The following is a 22,096-nucleotide window of genomic DNA, read 5'->3' on the forward strand; positions in this document are numbered from 1 at the left end:
ATCCACCTGAAGCTTGGTCAGAACCTCCAGGACTTTCCAGGACTTTGAAGTCCCCCCTCGACCCACCTCTGAACTGGACCATCCTGCGGGGCAGCATGGAGGAAAGACGGACACGCTCCTTTCACATGACATGCCATGTCCAACGCGACTATGGCAGCAGGATGGCGAGTTCCTTCATAACTTACAGGCCCAATGGATATGCCAGCACGAGCCTCAGCATGGACCAGGAGATGGACGCTGACCGTGCGGCCACAGACGGCACGACGACCAGCAGCGCAGCCCTGCGGGCCCCTGTGCCTGACAGAAGCCACTACTCTCCTGTTTCACTGGAACTGGACCCCACAGCGGTGAATAATGGATCAGGCATTCCCTGCTGTTCACCAGCGGATACAAAGGACCCAGCGCTGCAGATGATACAGAGCCAGCCCTCTGTCACCTCGGTCCAGCCATCTCTCCCTCGTTCAAGCTGGTTGCATCATCAAAAGAATTTCCAGAGCCCTTACATCAAGACTAGCATGCAGGGCGATGTTTACAACTTCCTAGAGAGACCTGCTGGATTGAAATGCTTCCTTTACCACTTTCTCGTGTGAGTACCCCTGTGGTTCTATGTATGCTGATTTCAGTACAGACTTCAGGTCAGTTTAGCAGCAGTGCAAAAATAATTAGACATCCTTACAGATGACCATAGAGGTTGTCAAGGTAGTATTCAGCTCACATGACTTAACTAAATTCAATAAAATAATTAAGAGTCCTCAAAAACACAATATCCCTGAACACAATGCAAAACTAAGTCTTTGGCACTTAAAACAAAAAAACACAAACCTCCCTGAGATTTATCTGACATATACACACTTTGGGAATCTAAATAGGTCTTACTATGATAAAGCTTTACAGGTCAAGGTGTAAAAACTCATCTATCAGTACTACAAGCTGTTAAAAATTCAGTAAACAGACACGCTGAGTGCCTGACTTAAGCCACAAAGGTCTCAGTGCACTGTCTCTCCATTAGCTCCAGCCGCGCTCTCGTTAATTACATCTAGTGCTGCTCCTTCCAGTATTAGGTTCTGGCTCCCAGTAACAGAAGGAGAGGCTTGTGTGGCCTGCTGGCTGTCTGTGGTCGGTTTAAGAAAGTCCAACAGAAGCAAGTCAGTGTTAAGGCCAACCACACCTCTGGCCCTGATTAACTTGCTCTTTTCTGCTCCTCCATACTGTCAACAAATTGGCAACCTCATGCATGCATGAAATGTGTATATTACTGGTGGAAACCGTCTAATTCCCACTGACTCTTTAATTTGACCCCATTCAGATATCCTGGAAAATACATTTAATTAAGTTAAATCAATAGCTGAAATGATATAAGAATGCATGTTACAAGCTTTTAAACTCTACTAATTAATTTGGCAAGCAGGTGATTAATATGTAAACAATTGTGAATACAACATTTTAATAATATTTAATAGAGGAAAATAATTATCTTTGTGAAGATAAGTACGGTATAGCTTAACTATTTGCAAAATAACCCCCACAACGGTGAGACATCAAATTCATTAGCAAGGCATGCGAAGACCTTCGATGATCTCTGAAGTGTCCTGCAGTTTAGTCATTGTAAGCCCTGAGCCCAAGGATTTAGACCAGATTAAAGAAAAATAGAAATGGTGATAATAATAGAAGTTCAGTCGAAAGGCCTCCACTGGACTCTGTTTACATGCAACTGAATCACACTCTGAGTCAAATAGAAGAGCTTTCTTTTTCTGTAAATGTAAATTTGCTCTTTCACCAGTAATTTGTCTCTTTCAAAATGTTGGGAAAATAATATACCAAACATATCATTCATTTATGAGAAGCTAATGTTGCAACTCTGGAACAGCAAAGAAGCAATCCCTCTTCAAAAATGGAAATCATTACTGGAATTTGACTTAAGTATTGAATAGACTGGGGGTGGGAAATATGATCTGAAAATAATATAACGGTGTACAAAGTGACAAAATACTGAATAAAACTGTAATTACTAAATATAATATAGAAATACAAAAGATAAAGTGTTGTACTTTTAGAGGTCAGCATAAACGTAAAAGTTTCCTTCAAATATTCTGTCAAAACTAAAATGGTTTGTCATGCATTTTATATATGAACGTGTGTGTGTGTGTGTGTGTGTGTGTGTGTGTGTGTGTGTGTGTGTGTGTGTGTGTGTGTGTGTGTGTGTGTGTGTGTGTGTGTGTGTGTGTGTGTGTGTGTGTGTTAAGTGTATATATATTTTTTTTTATTCTATATTGTGATGATAAGCTTATGGGACTTTATGGTACTTGTGGATGAGCAACTTGAAGTCCAATCATGACATTTACATTTTTCTTGAAGATATGATGATTATTTAACATGTTGATATATAAAATCTATTTAACTCAAATCCATATCTACTCAATTAAAAGATAATAATAACAATATTTTCTTTTCGAAAAAGGTTCATTTGATCCATGCGTGTACGTTAATGACAGTTCGTATGCTACAAAGTGCTGTGTTTTAAAGCATTGTTCTGCTGTACTACACCTATACAACCACTTTATTTTTCCACTTTGTTGTGTATGGCGGGCGTACAGTGAAAACATTCTACTAAGGCACCCTAACATTGTAGCTCACTTTGAAAGGGTGTCACCAGTCCCGGCTTTGGGACATCAGTTAAGTAGCTGTAGCCTGAAATAGGTGTTTGGCCTGCTGTGCAACAACCTCTATGCTTTCACCTTCTGTGTTCTGTATTGCTTTAGCTCAGTTACCTTCAGATTACCTAATCATTTAAACTTAGTCTAGATTAAACACAAGAGGTATGCCTTCCACTTCTCAGCTCTGTATTAAATTGTGCTCAGAAAAATAGAATCAGTCTGTCTCATTAAAAAAAAAAACACCTTTGTCAAAGTTGAATAGAAACACTGCAAAGATTATTCTTACTGTACGTATGATTTTTTTTTTTGTGCCCTGCGTTACTCAGAATCCTTCCCAGCAGTAATTGAGGCTCTACTGTTCTCCCTTAACAGAGGAGAGCGAACCTTAGCCTGCCCTTCATTTAATATTGAACCCCTTTGACTGATCCTGGCTGACACTCCTTTAAGTAACTCTTACTCGTCAATGGCTATCGCTGGTGGCTATCTATTCTCCTGGCCTCTTTAGAGATTGGCGGGGGAGCTGGAGGAATAAAGGACTGCATGCAGGACTCATGACAGCCCTAATAGGTCAGCTCTAATTGGCCTGCTCTACTTTATGATGACTTACACACAAAAAATACACACACACACACACACACACATGCACAGGTTACTTAAATCATTATTGCCTTAATTATACTGTAGCAAGGATGAGCAACATTTCAGCGCAGTCTTGCATGTAGACAAAGACATGCAAACATACGCATACACAGATGCGTAAATATGATTGGATTGCAAGATACAGTTTTAGCAAATGCGCAAACATTGGTTCATACAGGCTTTCATATCTATAAATGTACTCATCAATGGTCCATCTGGCTGTCTCCGAACATCTGTCCAATCAGCAGGTACTATAAAAGGATAACACACCATTTACAGGGCAGACATTTAATCCTGATGAATGCATGATAGAGGCACACCTCGAAATAATTTCAGATAGACGTTGCTAAAAGATGATATTTGACCTACTATTCAATATTCCTTTGATGTGAAGGCACCTGATAGTCACAAAACACTTAAAAGCCCGCAGCAACCGCATCCTCACAGTGCAGGAACGCGCACGCTCAGGGCGACGAACACAAGGAAAGCTGCTCCACCCATTGGAGTGACTGGACGGGCGTAAAAGGACTGTGCAGATCAGCTTTCCAAAGTCTTCACAAAGATCCTCAACCTGTCCCTTTCTCAATCCATCATCCCACCTCGCCTGAACTTCACTACGATCATCCCACTGCCGAAACAGTTCCGCCAGTAGCAGCCTCAATCACTACTGCCAGGTTGCACTCACACTGGTCATCATGAAGTGCTACCGTAACTGGCCTCCCACCCACCTCTGACTCAACAGTTTGTGTAAAGAGACAGCTGATCTACAACGTAGGCCACAGTTACAGCACTATATGTGGCATTGACCATCTTAAATGCCATGGCAGCCCTGTGAGACTGCTCTTTGTAGACTTTAATACCATCATTCCGAGCCGACTGGCCACCAAACTAAAGGACCTCAGTTTTTTCTATTCAGTCTTCCACTGGATCAGTGAAAAGAGACAGCATACAGGGATGAAGTCATGAAGGTGATAATGGGATATTCAGAGAATAAACTAGCTCTGATCATCTTCAAGATCAAGGAACTTGTTTTAGACTTCAGGAGGAAGAAATCTGATCTAGATCCTGTCCATATCAAATGGGGCTGTGTGGAATAGTTTTTGATTTCAGGTTCTTGGGTGTACACATACTGTAGCCGACGACCTTTCATGGACTATCAACATCATCGCAGTTGTAAAGAAGGCCCAGGAACAACTCTACTTTCTGAGGATCCTTAGAGACATTTAACTTGGCTGAGAAACAGCAGGTGTCCTGTGCAGAGCTGTTGCATCTCTGCATGGTTCACCAGCTGCTGCTCAGCAGACAGGAGGATGCTCCAGAGGGTCATTTCCCTCTTTAGGACATTTACAGCTCTTGTTACCTTAAACATCCTTAAACATCCTCAACCTGGGAAAATTGCCTGCTTGAACCGGTGACCTCTGGATAACGCTACAGGTCAACCACACTCAAAGACAGTTGTCTTAACAGTTGTTCTTAGAGACATTATTTGATAAAACTCTTCCCACTCTTGAACACTGTGTTCTTACACTTTGACCTCACCTTTTAGCATCCTGAATGTGCGTTGTTCCCAATTGCAATATTCTCAAGATTCAATACAATGCATGGAATACTTAATTGACTGTATATTCTATATATATATAATAATATATTACTAATTTTATTTAAACACTGATATTTGTGTTATTGACTGATCTGTTTTTCTTTTCTTCCTTCTTCCTGAAATAGTCAGAATAAAACACCCTTGTGTTGTTTATGTAAAATATTGTAGTTGTTATTATTATTTTTTATTGATTTTTGTTACTATTTTACTATTCAGAGTCTCTTTCTTCCTTTCTTACTTACACCATCAAAGGACAGTAATCCAATTAATTGTACTTTGTTCAATGACAATAAAGGCATTCATTCATTCAGTCCAAAAATAGTTATTTTTCTTAAGAAGGTGCAAAACTCATTGGGAAAACAGATGGTCTCTTTTTCACACTTAAACTATAAATAATGGATAAACAAAAAAAAAAAATGGAAGTAATTAATCACAAAATATTTCTTATTGACTCAGTGTGTGTCCTGCGACCAGTTTATATTGTATCCAACTAAAATAAAAAAAATTAAAAACAGGTTCAACCATAAATATAGAAGAACATTTTCTATCAAAATTGAATCGAATATCCCATTTACTGAACAACAGCATTTTTTTTCCAATGTAAATAAATGTTTTTTTGATCCAGCTCCTTAGTAGACTGATAGACGTACGAACACATTAGCACATGCCACGCTAATGATGACAGAGTTAGTCAGAGTGGGCAGAAATCCCTTGGACTGGGAACAACGTACGTGTCTGAATAGAGTCTTATGCAATGAGACTTGGAAGCACACAGAGAACCTCGGGCAATGATCCCCTTCATGTTTGGTCCACTCCCTCTGAGTCTTTTACATAACCAGAGGGAATAAACATGTATGTCCTCATGATTCCTAAATGCCCTTCTCAGATTGCAAGCAGATTACAAACGTACACCTTGGTCCTCTTATCTACCTGCGTCTAACCGTTCAGGTTCTTACGTCATGTTGTGATGCAGAACATTTTAAGACTTTGAGCTAAAAAAGTAGGACGGAGTGAGATCAACTTATTATACAAACATTTTATTCAAACTTTGGGGTCATTTTCATCTTCACATGACACTCAGTTTGCAGTGGAGAAAGAATGGCACCTGTTTGTCCTCGTGACAATCCAGTGGGCCAGATGTTGTTGGGAATACTTGGTTCTATTGTGTGTTTTTATATCTAAACAGATTATTGAAATGGATCTATTGAATCCCCCTCCATCTATGTTGAAAAGGCAGAAAGGGAACCCTTCGTTGGATATGTGCTTGCAAGAGATTACTGACTGCATGAGGTGAACTGTATGGGTCACTTCCATTTCAAACTATCAAATTATGTGCACAGGCAAATATTTGGGAAAGCTGTTTTATTCTGCAGCTGAAAACTTTTTGCACAAAAAATACACAGTATCGTACCAATGTACTTTTCACAGCTCATACATTATGTTGTACCTCACTGTTTTCCTGACTGCATCCATAGCATTTCAATAATATCATTTAACTTGCAGTGTAAACTTTAATAAATCACCATTCGGTGCGTACAATTTCAGCTCTAAAAGATAAATTCAAATCTAAAATCGACAGCTATTTTTCAAGGATACATTTTGCATGCAACTGTTTGAAAACAAAAAGAACAACACATTCTGCAACTTGTATTATCTGGTGATATTCATTTTGTAGGTAATCAAAGAAAGTCTTTGCTTGCAATTATTATATATATATTTTTAATACCGTTATTTCAAAATCCCGAAATTTCATTATTTCATTATCATTTATAAGATAAATTTCCTTTTTGAGACAGGGTTAGTTTATCACATTACCATGAGAAAACAAAAGACAGATTTCTTGTTTGCTGTGGTACCTGTGAGCCCATCTCACTGTACAACATCTCCACATGGCATATACACGTGTTGACTGTGATCCCAGATTTTTATCAACACAAATTAATGGCAAATTTAGCAGGATGCAATGTTTACTCAAATGTAAATGGTTCACACAGGTATGTCTGTTCTCTGCTTCAGTTGTTATGCCCCTAAATATCTTGAATTAATTTACTCCTGTTTAAAAACATTATTCAATCTAAAGCATTTTTTTGTATTTAATTCTCTTTCACATGACTAATTCACCTGCCTACATTTTAAAGAACTTAATCCACCCAACACTGAGGTAAACTTTGTGCCAGACAATTAGCATGACTGTTGTCTTGGTCTTTCTTGAGCTGTTGTACAGCTAAAACAGGACTCCTTGGCTTTTCTTGTTACTGATGCTGAATCAGACACTTACGGGAAGTTACTGGTTATGAATGACACAGCGACTGTTGTTGGATGGCAACTATTTCTCTTTTCATTCATCGTGCCCTCCAGCCTGGACAGATATGTTTTTGATCTATTTTCAAACTATTTGATGGACAAGATGATGACTAAACCAGGATGGAATATCCATGTTTGTTACATGTGTAATCCACCCTAAGCTCCGCCGTGGATTGACTGCGGAGGGGGGGGTCGATAAAGAGGGTTGTGGAGGGCAGGTCTACCTCTGAGCAGGCTCTCTAGCAGTAATGGCCTGGACAGTTTACACGCTGTTGGCTTCAAGTTTGTGCTTGTTAAAGTCGCAAGTTCTTTTTTTTTAATGTTACGCACAAGAAGCAGTCTCAGAACCCCAAAACTAAGAAAGTGTTTTATCTGTCGACCTTCTGGGGGTTAAATTAGCCGCAGTGGTGAACTGAGAAGAATTGCAACAGTATAGGCACAGCATTACAAGCTTAAACTGATTATGGCAAAACGGCATTTTTCAATGTAAAAGTTGTCTTTCATAACAGCTTTCAAAACAAACTTGACAGGTAAGTGCAGGGTTAAATAAACAGCTAAAAAAAAACATTTGGAACTAAAGCTTATTGCAAATAGTGTTGGTAAATGCTAACAAGACGAATGTAGTTTTACAGTATCTCGGTTAAATATGAGGTGTTTGTCGTTTAGGATCCGTCACTGTAGTACCAACAGTACCTTTAGTTATGGACATAAAAAAAACAACCAAAAAACTAGAATATGTTAGCTTGAAAACTAGCCAGGTCTTTGGGTTTTTATTTGTGGCTGACACTTCAAGCAGGCTGTAAAAAAGTGTGGGATGAGTCTTGATGATATTTCTGTTTTTACATGTGAAATAATGACCATGGTTATTGGATTGCAATGCGAAGTAGATGTCAGGCCAGAGAGAGTGGTATTAGTTCATTCATAGAGTTAAATCTTTTTAAAACTTCAGGAGAATTTATGAACTGGAATTCTACTGTTATTATACAGAATTCCACAAACGTGTCCGTCTGTTATTTCTGTGTGGGTCCCGGCCTCTGTTGGAACAGATGGAAATGAGATGGGTGATAAATTAGCAAGGCGGGCTTTGAAGAGGGGGAGGACTGAATGTCAATATTAGTAAATCAGAAGCTGAAATGGTGATTAAGGGACAGATCTCAAAGATGTGGCAGAAAGGATGGAACAAAGTAAAGGATGATATCTTTTTCAAAAATAATATAGCATCAGTTTGAAGTGCAGGGTCTGGAGGACAAAATGACGAGAGTTATAACAAGATTAAGGACTCCTTAAACGGTTCTATTTGACGAGAACACATCAATTCAAAGAGTGGCTATTATGAAGAGGTGGAAACAGTGAACCATATTTTATTGTATTGCCAGAAGTGTGATTAAGAGATAGAAACACTAAAGACTGCACTAAGCAGGTTGGGAGAGCAAATATCAGTAATAAAAAGAAAACTCCAGGTCACAGTTACAAGTGTTGGAAACTCCTTTGACAGTATTTCGGATCAACAACAATAATGAGCAGAATTTGTCTAACATTACTATCATTTATTTATTTTTGTTTTCAGTAGGTTCCTTTTTTATTTATTTAACTGTCTATTGTGGTTATTGTTTTCATGTTATGTCATTGTTTGTTAGATGTATTAAGAGGGTAGATCTTGAGTCAACACTCCAGATCAGCAGGTGGAGATAATGCACATGAAAGCTTTTTGCCAACCTTCAAACAAACCAGAAGAAGAAGACAAGTTTTCAAAAACATGGCTAACACTAGTATTTGGCTTTTGCTGTGTGGAACGTGACACATTTGGCTGAAGGTGAGAAGATGTTGGATCAAAAGCTGAAGTTATAATGACTAAGGATGTTGTAGAGGGAGTTTGTTGCTTGGATTTTCAGGGTAATTTGTTGCTAGCACTAAAAAAAAAAATGCTGTTGAATTTGAATTATAATCTTTGCAGACACAACATGTAATCTGTCTGTGCCCTGCTTGTGAGATTTGTTGAATCTGTGTTTTGTTGCGGGGTAATGTTGGCCTTGCAGAATTATGAAAGCAGAATGCTGGTTAGTATGAGTAAAATTGCACCATGAGTAGCTTTGATTAGCATTTGAATGACCTTGTTTGTTTTGAACATATGCCAGGTGATGTGGGTGTGTCCATCGTTTGATGGTGGAGGTAACTTGCTTTGATGAGTAGCAAAGAGAGCCCTTTCAGGTTTCAAAGAGTCCTGTGCCACACAAAATTCCTGATTAGTTTTTGCTTTTGAGGGCAGCGTTGAGTGTGTGGGTGCAGGTAGAGAGGGTGCAAAACACCAGTTATTTGAGGGGATGTCTGCCGGGTGACCCAGTGACTTGTCTTTTGTTTCACATAGCCATGTAGAAAAATGGCTTGAAGCAAATGTAGGGATGTAACTCTGCTTACTGTGTCCATGCTCTACATCACAGCTGTCACTTTTTAGTTGCGGTTTGTAGGAGATCTACACAAACTGCAGTTAATGGACACCTAAGCTGATCATGGCTCTATAAAAAAAAAAAAAAAAAGTGTCACGAGTCAAAAGTAGCTCAGCCTACACATGCAATTCTGATATGTGGGTTGTTAAATGATCTGGCCAGCTGCTCAAACCTTCGGAAGCAGCGCAGAGGTTTAGAAGTAGCTTCAAAAGTAAGTCAGTGTAGGCTTGAAGAATTGTGTTATCTGTCAGACAGTTCAGTAGATGTCTGATGGCATAACCTGATATCTGCTGCCGAGTTGAATTCGATTAAGAGGAGTTAAAGGGAAGACATAAATAGTCTGATTAGAGTATGGATGGAGGGAATACTCATCCAACCTTCAGCACACATGGTCTCTATTGGTGAATTATATTTAAACACAACCTGCCAATGATGGTCCACAAGCTAATTTCAGCATGCTGTAACTGCTGTTGTTTGGCTGGCTTCATTCATCATATGACTTCTTTCAGACTTATTGACCTATAGCCACAACGGCTCTCCTCTCCTCCATGTGTGTTTTGTATGTGCGTATAGTCCATGGAGTGGACACAGTGTAGAAAGTGTGTGTTTATGTGCTTTCTTCATTTTAGAAGCGTGAACATGTACCGTTGTTGTCAGCCACACTTCATCAATCACATTGTCCCAGCTGTCTGCATTCACGTAATGTCTCCTGTAAGCTTATATTGCCTTAGTTTCAGTGCTGATTTGTGAGGAGGGTTTGGTGTCGCTCTGTACTTATTTTAGTGAAGCTGGACAGATCTTCAGTCAATAAACCGCTAAAGCCCCAGCTGTTTTGTTTTAATCAGATCCCAGGGGTTTGGGCCTGGCTAAATAAGGTTGGCTAATGGTTGTGCGTGACCCAGTCCTGTCTGCAGCAGCCGTGTTAGTGCAGAAAACCTTGAAATATGACATTCGAAAAAAATGCTAAACCACCGTGTCCCGCTATCTGAAAAAAGTCTAAGTATCAACGGGTTTGGTCGGGCTTTTCCTTAAGGCTGTGTGTTTTTGTAATGTTTTCTTTAATCTTATTTTAATATATTTTATGTGTCAGGAGTTGCTGTCACATTACAAGTCCCCTGTTGTTTTACATGTGTATGCCCTAAACCCAGAACTTTATTAGAGGAGTGCAAAAGGCTGCAAACTATCAACACCATGACTAAGCAACTACTCACTGTAACTTTAAAATCTGATATTCATACTGACCTATATACATTCGGAACTTCTTGATGTTGTATTTTATACATCTCTAGTCTGAATCCACTGATATCGAGTACCTGCAGGGCTATTTCAGCAGACATTTTGACAGCTGATTTAACTGTAAGAACAGAAATGGATTGAACTTTATATGTTATCAATATGAAAACTTAAAGAAAAAACCTTGATCATAAAACAACTTTCCTTCCTTGTTTTTTAAGCCATAAAGGGTTTGTTATTATTCTTTTTTAAACTTTCATTTTCATTTATTGTTGTTGTTAATGCTATGGCTGCAGCCATGTGCTGGATGTATCCCTCCGCTGGTAAATTATGAGGAACCCCAGGGATAATGCACCACACTGTTATCCCTCCAAAACAAAACAAATGTCATCACCCACGCGCTGAAGGTAGACAAACAGATGACCTCATCAATGACCTCATCGATGACCTACATGACTATGACATCATATTCATGCTCATCCTAAGAAGATGATCTGATTTCAACACAAGGTAAATGGGTTTTGAGTTGACTTTACCTGCCCCGTGCTGACTTGTCCCTCTGTCTGGTCTGCCTGCTCCCAAATGTCTGGTAATTCCGCTACCTGGATGCAGCAATGCAGCACAAATTGTTACTTCCATTGGCCAGTGGCTGCACATATGGTCAGTGAGATATTGAAATACATGACACAATGGCTCTTCAATTTCCCTGTCGGTTGACTGCATATGTGGTCTTTACACACCTTATATGATTAGAGTATTTAGTTTTTTACTTGGCTGTAGTATCTATGGCAGATCAGAGGATTTCACAACTGAGGGAATTTTGTTTTCATTGCTGAGGTGTTTTAAGAGCCAGTAGCATTCAAAAAAAGTTCAACATATTAGTGGAGGACAAACAAATTATTTTACAGTTTGATTTGGTGGAAAAATTCCTGATGGCCGTATCTTCAGAATTCAGATATGGTGGACATTATCATCAGATCTTTGCCATGTAAACAACACCAAAGAACTAATATAGAGGAGGTTAGGGGGAGATGAGGATTAGCAGATAATAAGTACTGAGAGCTGTGTTGGCCCTGCACACTTATACCAGTGCTTGGATGTTACTGTGGCTTATGGTTGATCTGTGAATGCATAAACAAGCTGATAATCAGAGTGAATGAAACCGCTAACAGCTTGTACAATAATTCAGTCGCGGCGACTGAGCTTCCCTTTGTGTTGTTTATATTACTGAAGATGTGTTGATTAGACAAAAAAAAGTAAAGAATAAAACAGGATTATTTTGTTACATTTAAAAAAACATTTATCATTGATGTTTTAAGCATCCCCAAACTATAACAAGCAATGGACTTGCTACTGAATGCAACATAAGCTTTTATTTCTAGATTTTTATCTCAATTTACTTATTTCTTGAAATCTAAAATCAAATAAGACTTCTTTTACAGCCTTGTGCTTAGTAATACAAATGGGTCCTACCACATTTGTGTGACCTCCCTTGTTCCTGTTTGACTTTACATGGTGTCCTGAGTTCTTTAGTGGAAAAAAAAATACCCACGTATCAGGGAGGATTGTCTTTTAGCCTAGTTGTCATACACATCTCAAATCCTGCAGTCCCATATGTCGCGGACATTACTCCAAGGGCATGTCTACACATGAAATCTCATTGGCTACTCTTGTTTCCCAAGATGTGGCTGGCTGATGCAGACAATCCAGCCAACACAAAACATCTGTGCAGTTGTCTGGAGCAAAGAGAAGGACAAACTGAAATAGCACACTCAGTGCCAACCTGGGTTGAGTATCTGTGCCTCCCGTTGGTTATGGCATGTTAGAGGGGATGATGTCACCTCAGCTCATCCTGTGGATGATTGGCTTCCTTATAGGTCAAGGAGTGCCTCGTCTTTTTGCATCTTTTGAGCATTTGTGTTTAAAACAGAGTTCAAAGGAAGGTAGGAGGGAGGAGTAGATGATCCTTCATCACTATAAGCTTAAAGAAGGGATGACCTTTTAAGAAGAGCAACCTCGTACTTTTTTTCTTTAAAGGAACTGGATCACATACGTGTTCGATATAAAGGTGTGGCTCACATTGGTGTCTTATTCAGGTGTTTTAGGGGAAAATAAAGGAATCATCGGCTGACTTTCCGTTCTGTTTCCGTTATGTATATTTTGTTGTAAAATTCTATGCTACATGTATGTATAATAAAAAACAACTGACACTTGCATAACCTTTCCAGCATATGGCATGTAATCCAGCGTCGTAATGCACCCACTGCGGTGTTATATAAATTTTTTTTTTTTTTTTTTTTTAAGCGAGTTTGATTATGATGATGATGCACACAAACATTCCTACTATGTCATGGAAAAGCACTTAAAAGATTCGTTTCAAGGATTATTTCTGACATGGTAGAAATGCATAAAACTGACTCTGCTCTTAATCCCGTAGGGTCAGCAAGGACCGAGCAAAGCCAAGTCATGAACCTCTTTAAAAATTTAGTGAGGGAACAGTTAAGATGTAAACACATTTTTAATTAATCTAAATTGGAAAATGTCTCAAATGTCTAAGAGTGAAATTTATGGTCATCCTATGGAAAACTATAATCAAAACGTTTTAGGGAATTTTGAGTTTAATTTGGTGAAATAACAAAATATAATGTGAAGAAAATATAATTTTGAGGTACGACAAATAAAGAAAAGTAGAAATAAAGTAAAGAAATGTACAACTTAATACAAAAAAAAAAGGTATGTTATTAGTGGTGTTTTTCATTTTTTGGGTAAAAAAACCCCAATCAAATTTGTTTTAAGAATTATCATATATGGCCTATAATAGCAAAATATTTACATTCTTTCTATTTCAATTTACTTCCTCTTCTCACTCATTTTATTTTTCCTCAAGAGCTAAACAAAATAATGTATTCATTGATTAAATGATTGGTTTGGATACATTTTAAGAATCCATAACAAATTTAAATTTCAGAGCAAAAATACCAAGCAAATTAAATATGTCACCTTTGGCTCTGGGATGACAATGTTTACTTTGTCTGAGCAAGAAAATAATCTACAGATAAACACTAATAATCGTTAGTTGCAGCCCTTTGTCTCCTCAGTCTTTTCACTCCTTTGCTTTTTGCCTTCGCTGTCTCATGTTTACAAACTTCTCGCATGAAGCCCATCTTCCCTCCATCTTCCCTCCATCCTCCACTCTGATGCCTTTTCTTCCTCCTCTGCCCTCATTTAGGCGGGCTGCTCGAGCATGTTCACCTCACAAGGCTATATTTGTAGACAATGTATGCACACTGACAGATGGACAGTTCCGTCACAATGTTTCACTGTTGCTATGGAGACGTTGGAAACATCCTGTCAGCTGTTAATACAAGCAGATTGATGACAAAAAGCAAAACAGAGGCAAAGTACCTTAAAGTTTGTACAACCAGTGGCTATTGCTCAGCGGCTTGTTTCTTTTATTTTTTTGGAAACAATATAGTTTTTTCATGTCTTTGTATAAATGTCTTATGTGTCAAGGTGGCAAATGACTGGTAATAAGCAGAAAAGGGTAACTAACAGTGTGACAGTTGTCACCCCTATAAACAGAGCTCCGGGTGGTTCCTTTTTAAATTAACAGTGGCCCTCTCTCAACTGAACCCAATGAGGAAAAGGAACCATGAGCACATTAACCTATTCAGCAACCAATTTCTAAATATTATGTGACTTTTGTAAGCTCAGTTTTTCACTCATTACTCCCAAATTCTCTGCAGTGACAAAATGATCTTTTTTTTTTTTTTAAATGCAGTGAGAGAAAAATGAAAATGCTTAGAGAGATAAATTAAGATCAAATTCATAAAACGATTCTTATATTCACCAAGTATTGTTTTATTTTTTTCACTATGGGGACAGTGAGTGATATATGACAGCAGTGATGCCTGACTGAATACACTGTGTCCCTCTCTACAGCTTTGTCATGGTCCTGGTGTGTCTAATCTTCAGTGTCCTGTCCACTATAGAACAATATGCAGACTTTGCCAGTGGAACCCTCCTCTGGATGGTGAGTAAAATTGTATTGCACTGATTACACTTGTAACAAAAACTTGTCATCACTTCCACACAACCCCACATGTAATTTAAATCATAATCCATATTCATAAATCACTCATCTATCGTAGGCACAGTACAAGAGTGCTTAAATTAGAAAGGGTTGGTATTATTGCCGTAGTTCCACTGAGATTATTTTAACAGATTAACCCGTGTCTGGTTCAAAGACCTTGCACTGCCACACTAAGGCTGTCACGATCATGACATTTTTGTTGACGGGTTATTTTTATACAAATATATGCGATTGGCTATTTGTTTTTTCTGTTTATATAGTATAAGCTTAATCATAGTTTAATAATACACATAAACCTTATGATGAAGAAGTAGAGGAGAAATTTATTGGAACTAAAGATTGGAAAATATAAATATAAATACTTACTTTTAGGTTTTGTAAACAACAATCTCCATAAATAACAATTTAAATGCACAAAGTATATTATTGAAGAATACAAATAAATTACTGACAATTACAGGTTCCAAAAATTAAAATAAGTAGTAATATACTGTAGTTACGCTAATTCTCCACTCATTTAACCATAACAGAAGCTAGAAGTGCAACGTGTTATTAAGAGTGTCAGTCAGACATCAAACAAGGAAAGAAATATGAAAATAGTGATGTAAATATAACATTTCTGATACATTCATCAAGCTTTTCTTACGCAAGTAAATGGAGATGATTATAACTGTTTTGCAAAATGATTGCAGTCTATTATGTAATAATTATGAAAGGCTAAACCCACACACATTTATCCTGGCTAAATGTACAGGATCTGTGCTGGGAATATGAGAAGTGACCAAAGTACAACATCAACAAGAATAATAAAAAGTTGAACACAAAGTTTGTTCATCAAGGTGCCATCACTACTATATTTAGATCATTTGTTGATGCTTCCTTGACAATTAAGACTTCGTTTTTTTTTTTTTTTTTTTTTCTTCTTCAAATAGTGACAATGAAAGTCTAAATCAAGTTAAGCCACACTGCAGTGCCCTCCACTGTCCACATGATGGAGATATAAGATCTTGGCTGTGAGTGAGTCTACCCGCCATCATACAGTGCAGTGCAAAGATATAACAAAATTCAAAGAGACTTATCACTTTCAGTTATTGCAAACACCAGAATACACTCCTGCCAGCATGCTTTGCATTCATCCAAAGCCCTTTACAGTAGTAACATTTGTCTCTTTTATGGTGATGACACTTGTCATGTAGAATCATTTGGCTCCACACAGACTGCACTTGTTGATACTTGCTGGCAGATTCACTTCTTTTTTTTTTTTAGGCTTATTAGGCTGTTAAGGCTGCTAAGTGATGCCATAAATCGAGAGCTTGCAACAGGCAGAGAAAATTATGGCTGCTGTTTGGAGACTCTACAAAGAGCTCGCATCATCTGTCTCTCACCAGCACACTGAACAGAAATACACAGCTACTGCGTACTCACACACTCATGCACTTACACAAAAGGCTGAGCTGACACACACTCACAAAACCACACACACACACACACACACACACACACACACACACACACACACACACACACACACACACACACACACACACACACACACACACACACACACACACACACACACACACACACACACACACACACAAACACAAATGTACCACCTCCTGAGTCCCGAGGCAGTCAGAGGACAGAGTGGACACTGTGTTCTGTAAACCTTTGGCCAGTGCTCTTTGAAGACCTACTATCCTGGTTATTCATTTATTTATCCTAAGAAAGAGCCAAATACTCTTTAGCATCATCTCCAACTCTCTCTCTCTCTCTCTCTCTCTCTCTCTCTCTCTCTCTCTCTCTCTCTCTCTCTCTCTCTCTCTCTCTCTCTCTCTCTCTCTCTCTCTCTCTCTCTCTCTTTCTCTCTCTCTCTCCTTCCCTTCATCCCCCTGCACTTTTTAAAAAAAAATAATTCTGTTGCTTCCATTATAATAATAATTTAAAAAAAAAACCTGCAATTAGCGCCATAAATACAGAGAAGAAAAAAGTTCACCTAAATGACTGTTTGTCTTTCTTTTTTTATTGAACCCTGTTTATTTGTGCACTTGGCTGTGTTTGTGCATGCTTGTGAATAAATAATTGTCGAGGTTCAATATTAATTGTGAGATAAGATAATACCACATCTTTTTTGTTGTGTGCACATGTCAATTTATGGGAGTGTGTGTGTGTGAGGGGGGCAGAGCTCTGAGAGTGGTGCCATGGTGGCATATGCTGGTGGTAGTAGCTATACTTATAAAGTTCAGGGTGAGCTAACATCACAAATCACGAGCTGCTTGTTTTTGATGGCACATGAGACATTCGTCCTTGAGGATATTTGCCCTTCAGGGCAGAGCTGCCAAAGTAAAGCTGGTCAGGCTGGTCAGGAGACACAGAAGCACGCACACACACACACACACACACACACACACACACACACACACACACACACACACACACACACACACACACACACACACACACACACACACACACACACACACACACACACACACACACACACACACACACACACACACGTCACATAAATCTCTTCCTTTCAATTCTCTTTTTACTTTTTACCATTTGCCAAACAACTTACCTAAAAACTACTGACTAGATTGTCACAACAATGTGATGACACCTTATAATAATAACCCTACATGTATCACCTCTCAGTTCAAAATTCACCCCTGACTAGCACGTCCACGACAACGTACCTTGACAATTAATGGTCTATTTCTCCCATTTTGTGGTCAGACAAGGATTGTTTATAACGTTTTTGGACACCTGGAACATCTTTAGGGTATATTCACAAAAATAAATGTTTAAATTTAATGGAAACATTGCTGGAAGTCAGCACAGGCATTTACGGCAAATATAATCATAACGTTGAGTGACAGTTGTGGGAGCGGCAGCGCTGGCATGACACCTTATTCTAAATGTCTTAGTCGATTTGTTTATTGTAATTATGCCCATAAATCAACATTAATTTAACAACTGTGTGCTATTTTATAATATTAAAAATCCATGACCAAGACATGATATTCAAAACAGCAACAGCTAACTGCAAACTGGAAAAGAAAACTAAGGTAGTAGTTGATCAGATTTAATTATTGAGATGTAAAGGTTTTGTCATATGGCTACCAGAATATTCGTGACCTAATTATATAAATTAAAAGAAATAAAACATAATTTTGTAAAATCCTCATATCTGAGATGTTAAATATCTCAAAGGAAGCATATGCAGTTTAAATTGCATTGATATCATCATCTGGAATCCAATATTGATAACAAGTCTATTGCCTTTGTTTGTGGACAATGCATGCCCCATGAAGCTAATATAAATTGATGTGTAATTAGTATAATGTGTGTGTGTGTGTGTGTGTGTGTGTGTGCACGCATACATGCACCCTCCTTGTAGATGAACCAATCCAATCACATTTTCATCTGATACGGTAAATCCCAAGCAGCTCACTGAATGAGCTCTGTCCTCGTCTGGGTTGACGAGATTAGCGACGCATGGACAGGCAGCTGTTTTCAGTAAACAAGTAGTTGCCAGTTTCAGATGCACAAAATCCCCCAACATCTGGGTGACCCATTTTAGGGAATTATTTGGACTAATCCATTCAAATTCCCCAAATTCATATGTACCTTTTGACATTCAGATTTGATCCAGCTGTCATAATTACTAAACTCAATCAACCTGTGTTCTGTGTTGGTGCTGACTCAATGTTGGTAAAAATACATCAATCCAAAATAAACATTATGAAGCCCCCATTATGAGACTTTGTATATAGGATACAACTGCTAATAGTTCTTACCTTGTTTATCATTAATATATTACGGTATAGCTTGTATATTCCAGTAAACTGTAATGAATTGCTGTGCAGCTATAACCTCATCTGGTATCAACCTTAACCAGCAACAGACCCAGGGAACATAATCTGTTACTGTCCTTCACAAACAATGAGGCTACGGCTAGCTGGTCAAGTTCAACTGAAATGAATGTTATGGTTAGCTTGGTTCCAGACATCTGAATGCCTGCCCACATCTCACATTTGTTTGGTTTCACTGAATGAATGCAGTGAAACCAAAATGGTAATTCAGTCTGAGTATCAGGCTATGGTATAGAGACTTGCTGAACCATTTCTGCCTCGTCTCTGTCAATTCTGCCTCTTTATCTTCCTCTCCCTTTTGTCTTTAACTGCATGACAGAAAATGAGTGATTCATGCAGACGAATACGGGGTGTAGAAATCCCAGGCCTGACGACTCAAGCGCAAAACCCCAAGCTGTAAACATTTACAGTTAATTAATGAAAATGGTCAAATTGAAAATTCAGAAGAGCAGGAAAAAAAACTCTATTTTGAGAGCGACACTTTTTTTTTCTTTTCTTTTTTTTCGGGCAGAGTAGTGTCTGGTGTGACTGACAGGTCATTGTTTTGGGGCCTTGTGGTGCTGTGTTATTGCTGCAGGGCTCCTGGTATTAAGTTTCATACAAGGGGCAGTTAGAGAGCAGCAAGTTCAAGCAACCCAACTCAATGAAATGGCCACCCACATGGCCATAGGTTCCAACAGACAGTATGGCGGCTAAATATTATGAATACTAAGTCAGTGGGCAGGAAAATGATCTCCATCAGACAGAATGAATTCATTTACGGAGCCACACTTATATGCACATAACGGCAAAGCAAATGCACAATTTCACAGAGTGCAACACAACTTTAAAGCACCAACAGATGTGCAGGTGCACATAACTAAAAATCAAGCCCCCATTGTGCAGCAGAAATATTTGTACATTTCTAACAACTTTAGCTAATCGTTTAACCCTTTTACCTGTTAGGAAGCAATGTGATGGCATTTCTTCCTGTGGCTTCAATCACTTAGCCATTGACCCCGTCTCAATGTGAGCTGTCATCAACCATGTTATCAACCTCCATCTTTCCTCCCGGGTGGCTGGGTGGTCTTGGTGCTCACAGACCACCTCAAAGTCTCTGTTTTTCTATCTCACACACCTGTCATTAACCACTCATATCATATTGTGAATGTTGCTGATTGATTATAATGGCTTTAATGCTTTTAAATTAGTATGAATGCAAGGCAGTGTGTTATCGATGATACCATATCTACTTCCACATCCTCTCGACCTGTATGTGTTTCACAGTGATTGTCTCTGTACCGATGGATCGCTGTAACCCTCACTCCGTGTTTTGCATTGTTCCCCACAGGAGATTGTGCTGGTGCTGTTCTTTGGCTCAGAGTATGTGGTCCGGCTGTGGTCGGCGGGCTGTCGCAGCAAATATGCAGGCATCAAAGGACGCCTCCGCTTTATCAGGAAGCCCATATCAATCATAGGTGCACCTGGCATTTCCCTTTGATCATATTTGAATACAACCAAAGTCATAAAGTGTTCTTGTAGATGAACAACTTAGATCATTCGAGCAAGGCTTTACTTTAGCACAATATTTAATTGAAACTGAACTAACTGCAGCCTTTATTTGGTCTTTCTTTCTGTCTGTCTTTATTTGTCTTTCTCCCAGATTTGATTGTGGTCATTGCCTCAATCATTGTGCTCGGTGTAGGGTCAAATGGCCAAGTGTTCGCCACGTCTGCCATCAGGTAGAGCAATGATTTTCTTCTACGTTTTATTATTTATTCGTAGCTTGGATCAGAAGATAATGACACAGATGAGGTGGTTTTGCTGTGTTGCAGGGGCATCCGTTTCCTCCAAATCCTTCGCATGCTGCATGTGGATCGACAAGGAGGAACGTGGAGGCTGCTGGGATCTGTAGTATTCATTCATCGACAGGTGGGTTTAAAGCATCCCTGCTGATGCTGCTGATTAAGTACTGTTATTTGTCACCAAGTATTTAAAAGCCCTGCAACTGGATCATATGTCAACTATTAACTGTCTACCAGTCGGTCTGTATGCTTAATATAATTTTCACACGTCATCCTCCTCAGTCGGCTGCAGTTTCTTCTATTGGGTGAATGCACCGGCCTTACCAGCGTTTATACAGCACAACAGACAAACTAGCTGCTGTAATCCTCACAACATTTACTGCTTATTACAACAAATCCAGTGTGCACACAAAATCCACAGCAGACCAGGCTTTATAAGGAGAAGAAAAGAGGTAGTCAAGTTTGCTCCTACTTTTTTTTTTTTCATTGTACTCTATTACACTTGTTTTAGCTCTTTCACACAATGAAGTCAGGGGATGTAATGTTCCCTTCTTAATCCCTGGAGTACACAGCGTTCTTTGGTTGCAGTCAAACGTGACATTCATGTCTCTTTGATGCAGAACTTATCAGAGAGGATTGCGTGCCGAGGGCCACAGAAATGATTCCAAGTCGAGCCGAATGTGATTTGTTGCCACCTTCCTGTTGTCAGATGACCACTTTATCAAATGATATGCTCTGTTTAGTGGAAATACGTTGCATTGTGAAGAAGCTGCAGGAATGGATTACGCTAATCATGTTAGGGTGTCTGCTCACAGTCGTATTTGATTTCACTGTGATTTGGCTTAATTTAGCAATTTTTACATTTGCTCATAAGACTCCACTCAAGAGACATTTTAAATAATTGTTTCTACATTTGCTGTATTTTACCTACGAAAACAGTTAAAAATATGAAGATTACACATTGTACCTGTAGTTTTATAAATGAAAGTGAATCCCGCTAACAAGGCTCTGTGGGCTTTGAAAGATTTTATTCACATGCTCTGACAATTGATGAACCAACATAACTTTGTGGGGTTGATCCTTTTAAAGATCAAACATGATAATGATGATATGTTAGGGTCAGACAAGTTTGACATTTTTCCTGCATCACAGCAGCTTCATTTGCAGCATCACAAAGACTTTGAACATTCACAAAAACACAAAATTACCCTTGTTAAACATTATAATCACAAAAACTCACGATCAAGTCACTTCAATGCACATTTGATCTGGGCTTAAATGCCATATTTAAATTTGAGGATGACTGGTGGATAAAAGAGTGCTTCAGTCTAACCTTATTGAATCTCAGAACCTTGTGTCTCTGGTTTGATGGTGATAATTTGTATTTACTGTTCAAGGCATGATGGGGATGAGGACAATTATTTGCCATCCTTAATATGTTACTATGATAGGCTTATTATGGAGTTT

The 22,096-nt window shown here is 38.8% G+C and overlaps 3 protein-coding genes across 3 annotated transcripts in view; 2 read left to right on the forward strand and 1 right to left on the reverse strand.

Annotated features, from left to right (window-relative positions):
• The window catches only part of adck2 (aarF domain containing kinase 2), a 284,765-nt gene that overhangs the window by 103,079 nt on the left and 159,590 nt on the right, over nt 1–22,096 (reverse strand). The gene's annotated exons all lie outside the window — the stretch shown is intronic.
• LOC138619095 (transcriptional enhancer factor TEF-3) overlaps nt 1–22,096 on the forward strand; it is a 246,969-nt gene that overhangs the window by 59,026 nt on the left and 165,847 nt on the right. The window lies entirely within an intron of this gene.
• The window catches only part of kcnq1.2 (potassium voltage-gated channel, KQT-like subfamily, member 1.2), a 167,552-nt gene continuing 145,551 nt past the window's right edge, over nt 96–22,096 (forward strand). The window contains exons 1-5 of the mRNA XM_069695311.1: nt 96–586; nt 14,817–14,907; nt 20,176–20,302; nt 20,488–20,566; nt 20,660–20,756. Of these exons, the coding sequence (XP_069551412.1) occupies nt 96–586; nt 14,817–14,907; nt 20,176–20,302; nt 20,488–20,566; nt 20,660–20,756 (885 nt within the window). The remainder of the gene's footprint in view (nt 587–14,816; nt 14,908–20,175; nt 20,303–20,487; nt 20,567–20,659; nt 20,757–22,096) is intronic.

The sequence above is a fragment of the Brachyistius frenatus genome, unplaced genomic scaffold, assembly GCF_029030835.1.
Source record: "Brachyistius frenatus isolate BFR_SWC_R1_liver_20210118 unplaced genomic scaffold, ASM2903083v1 Contig_19, whole genome shotgun sequence".
Classification (NCBI taxonomy): domain Eukaryota; kingdom Metazoa; phylum Chordata; class Actinopteri; family Embiotocidae; genus Brachyistius; species Brachyistius frenatus.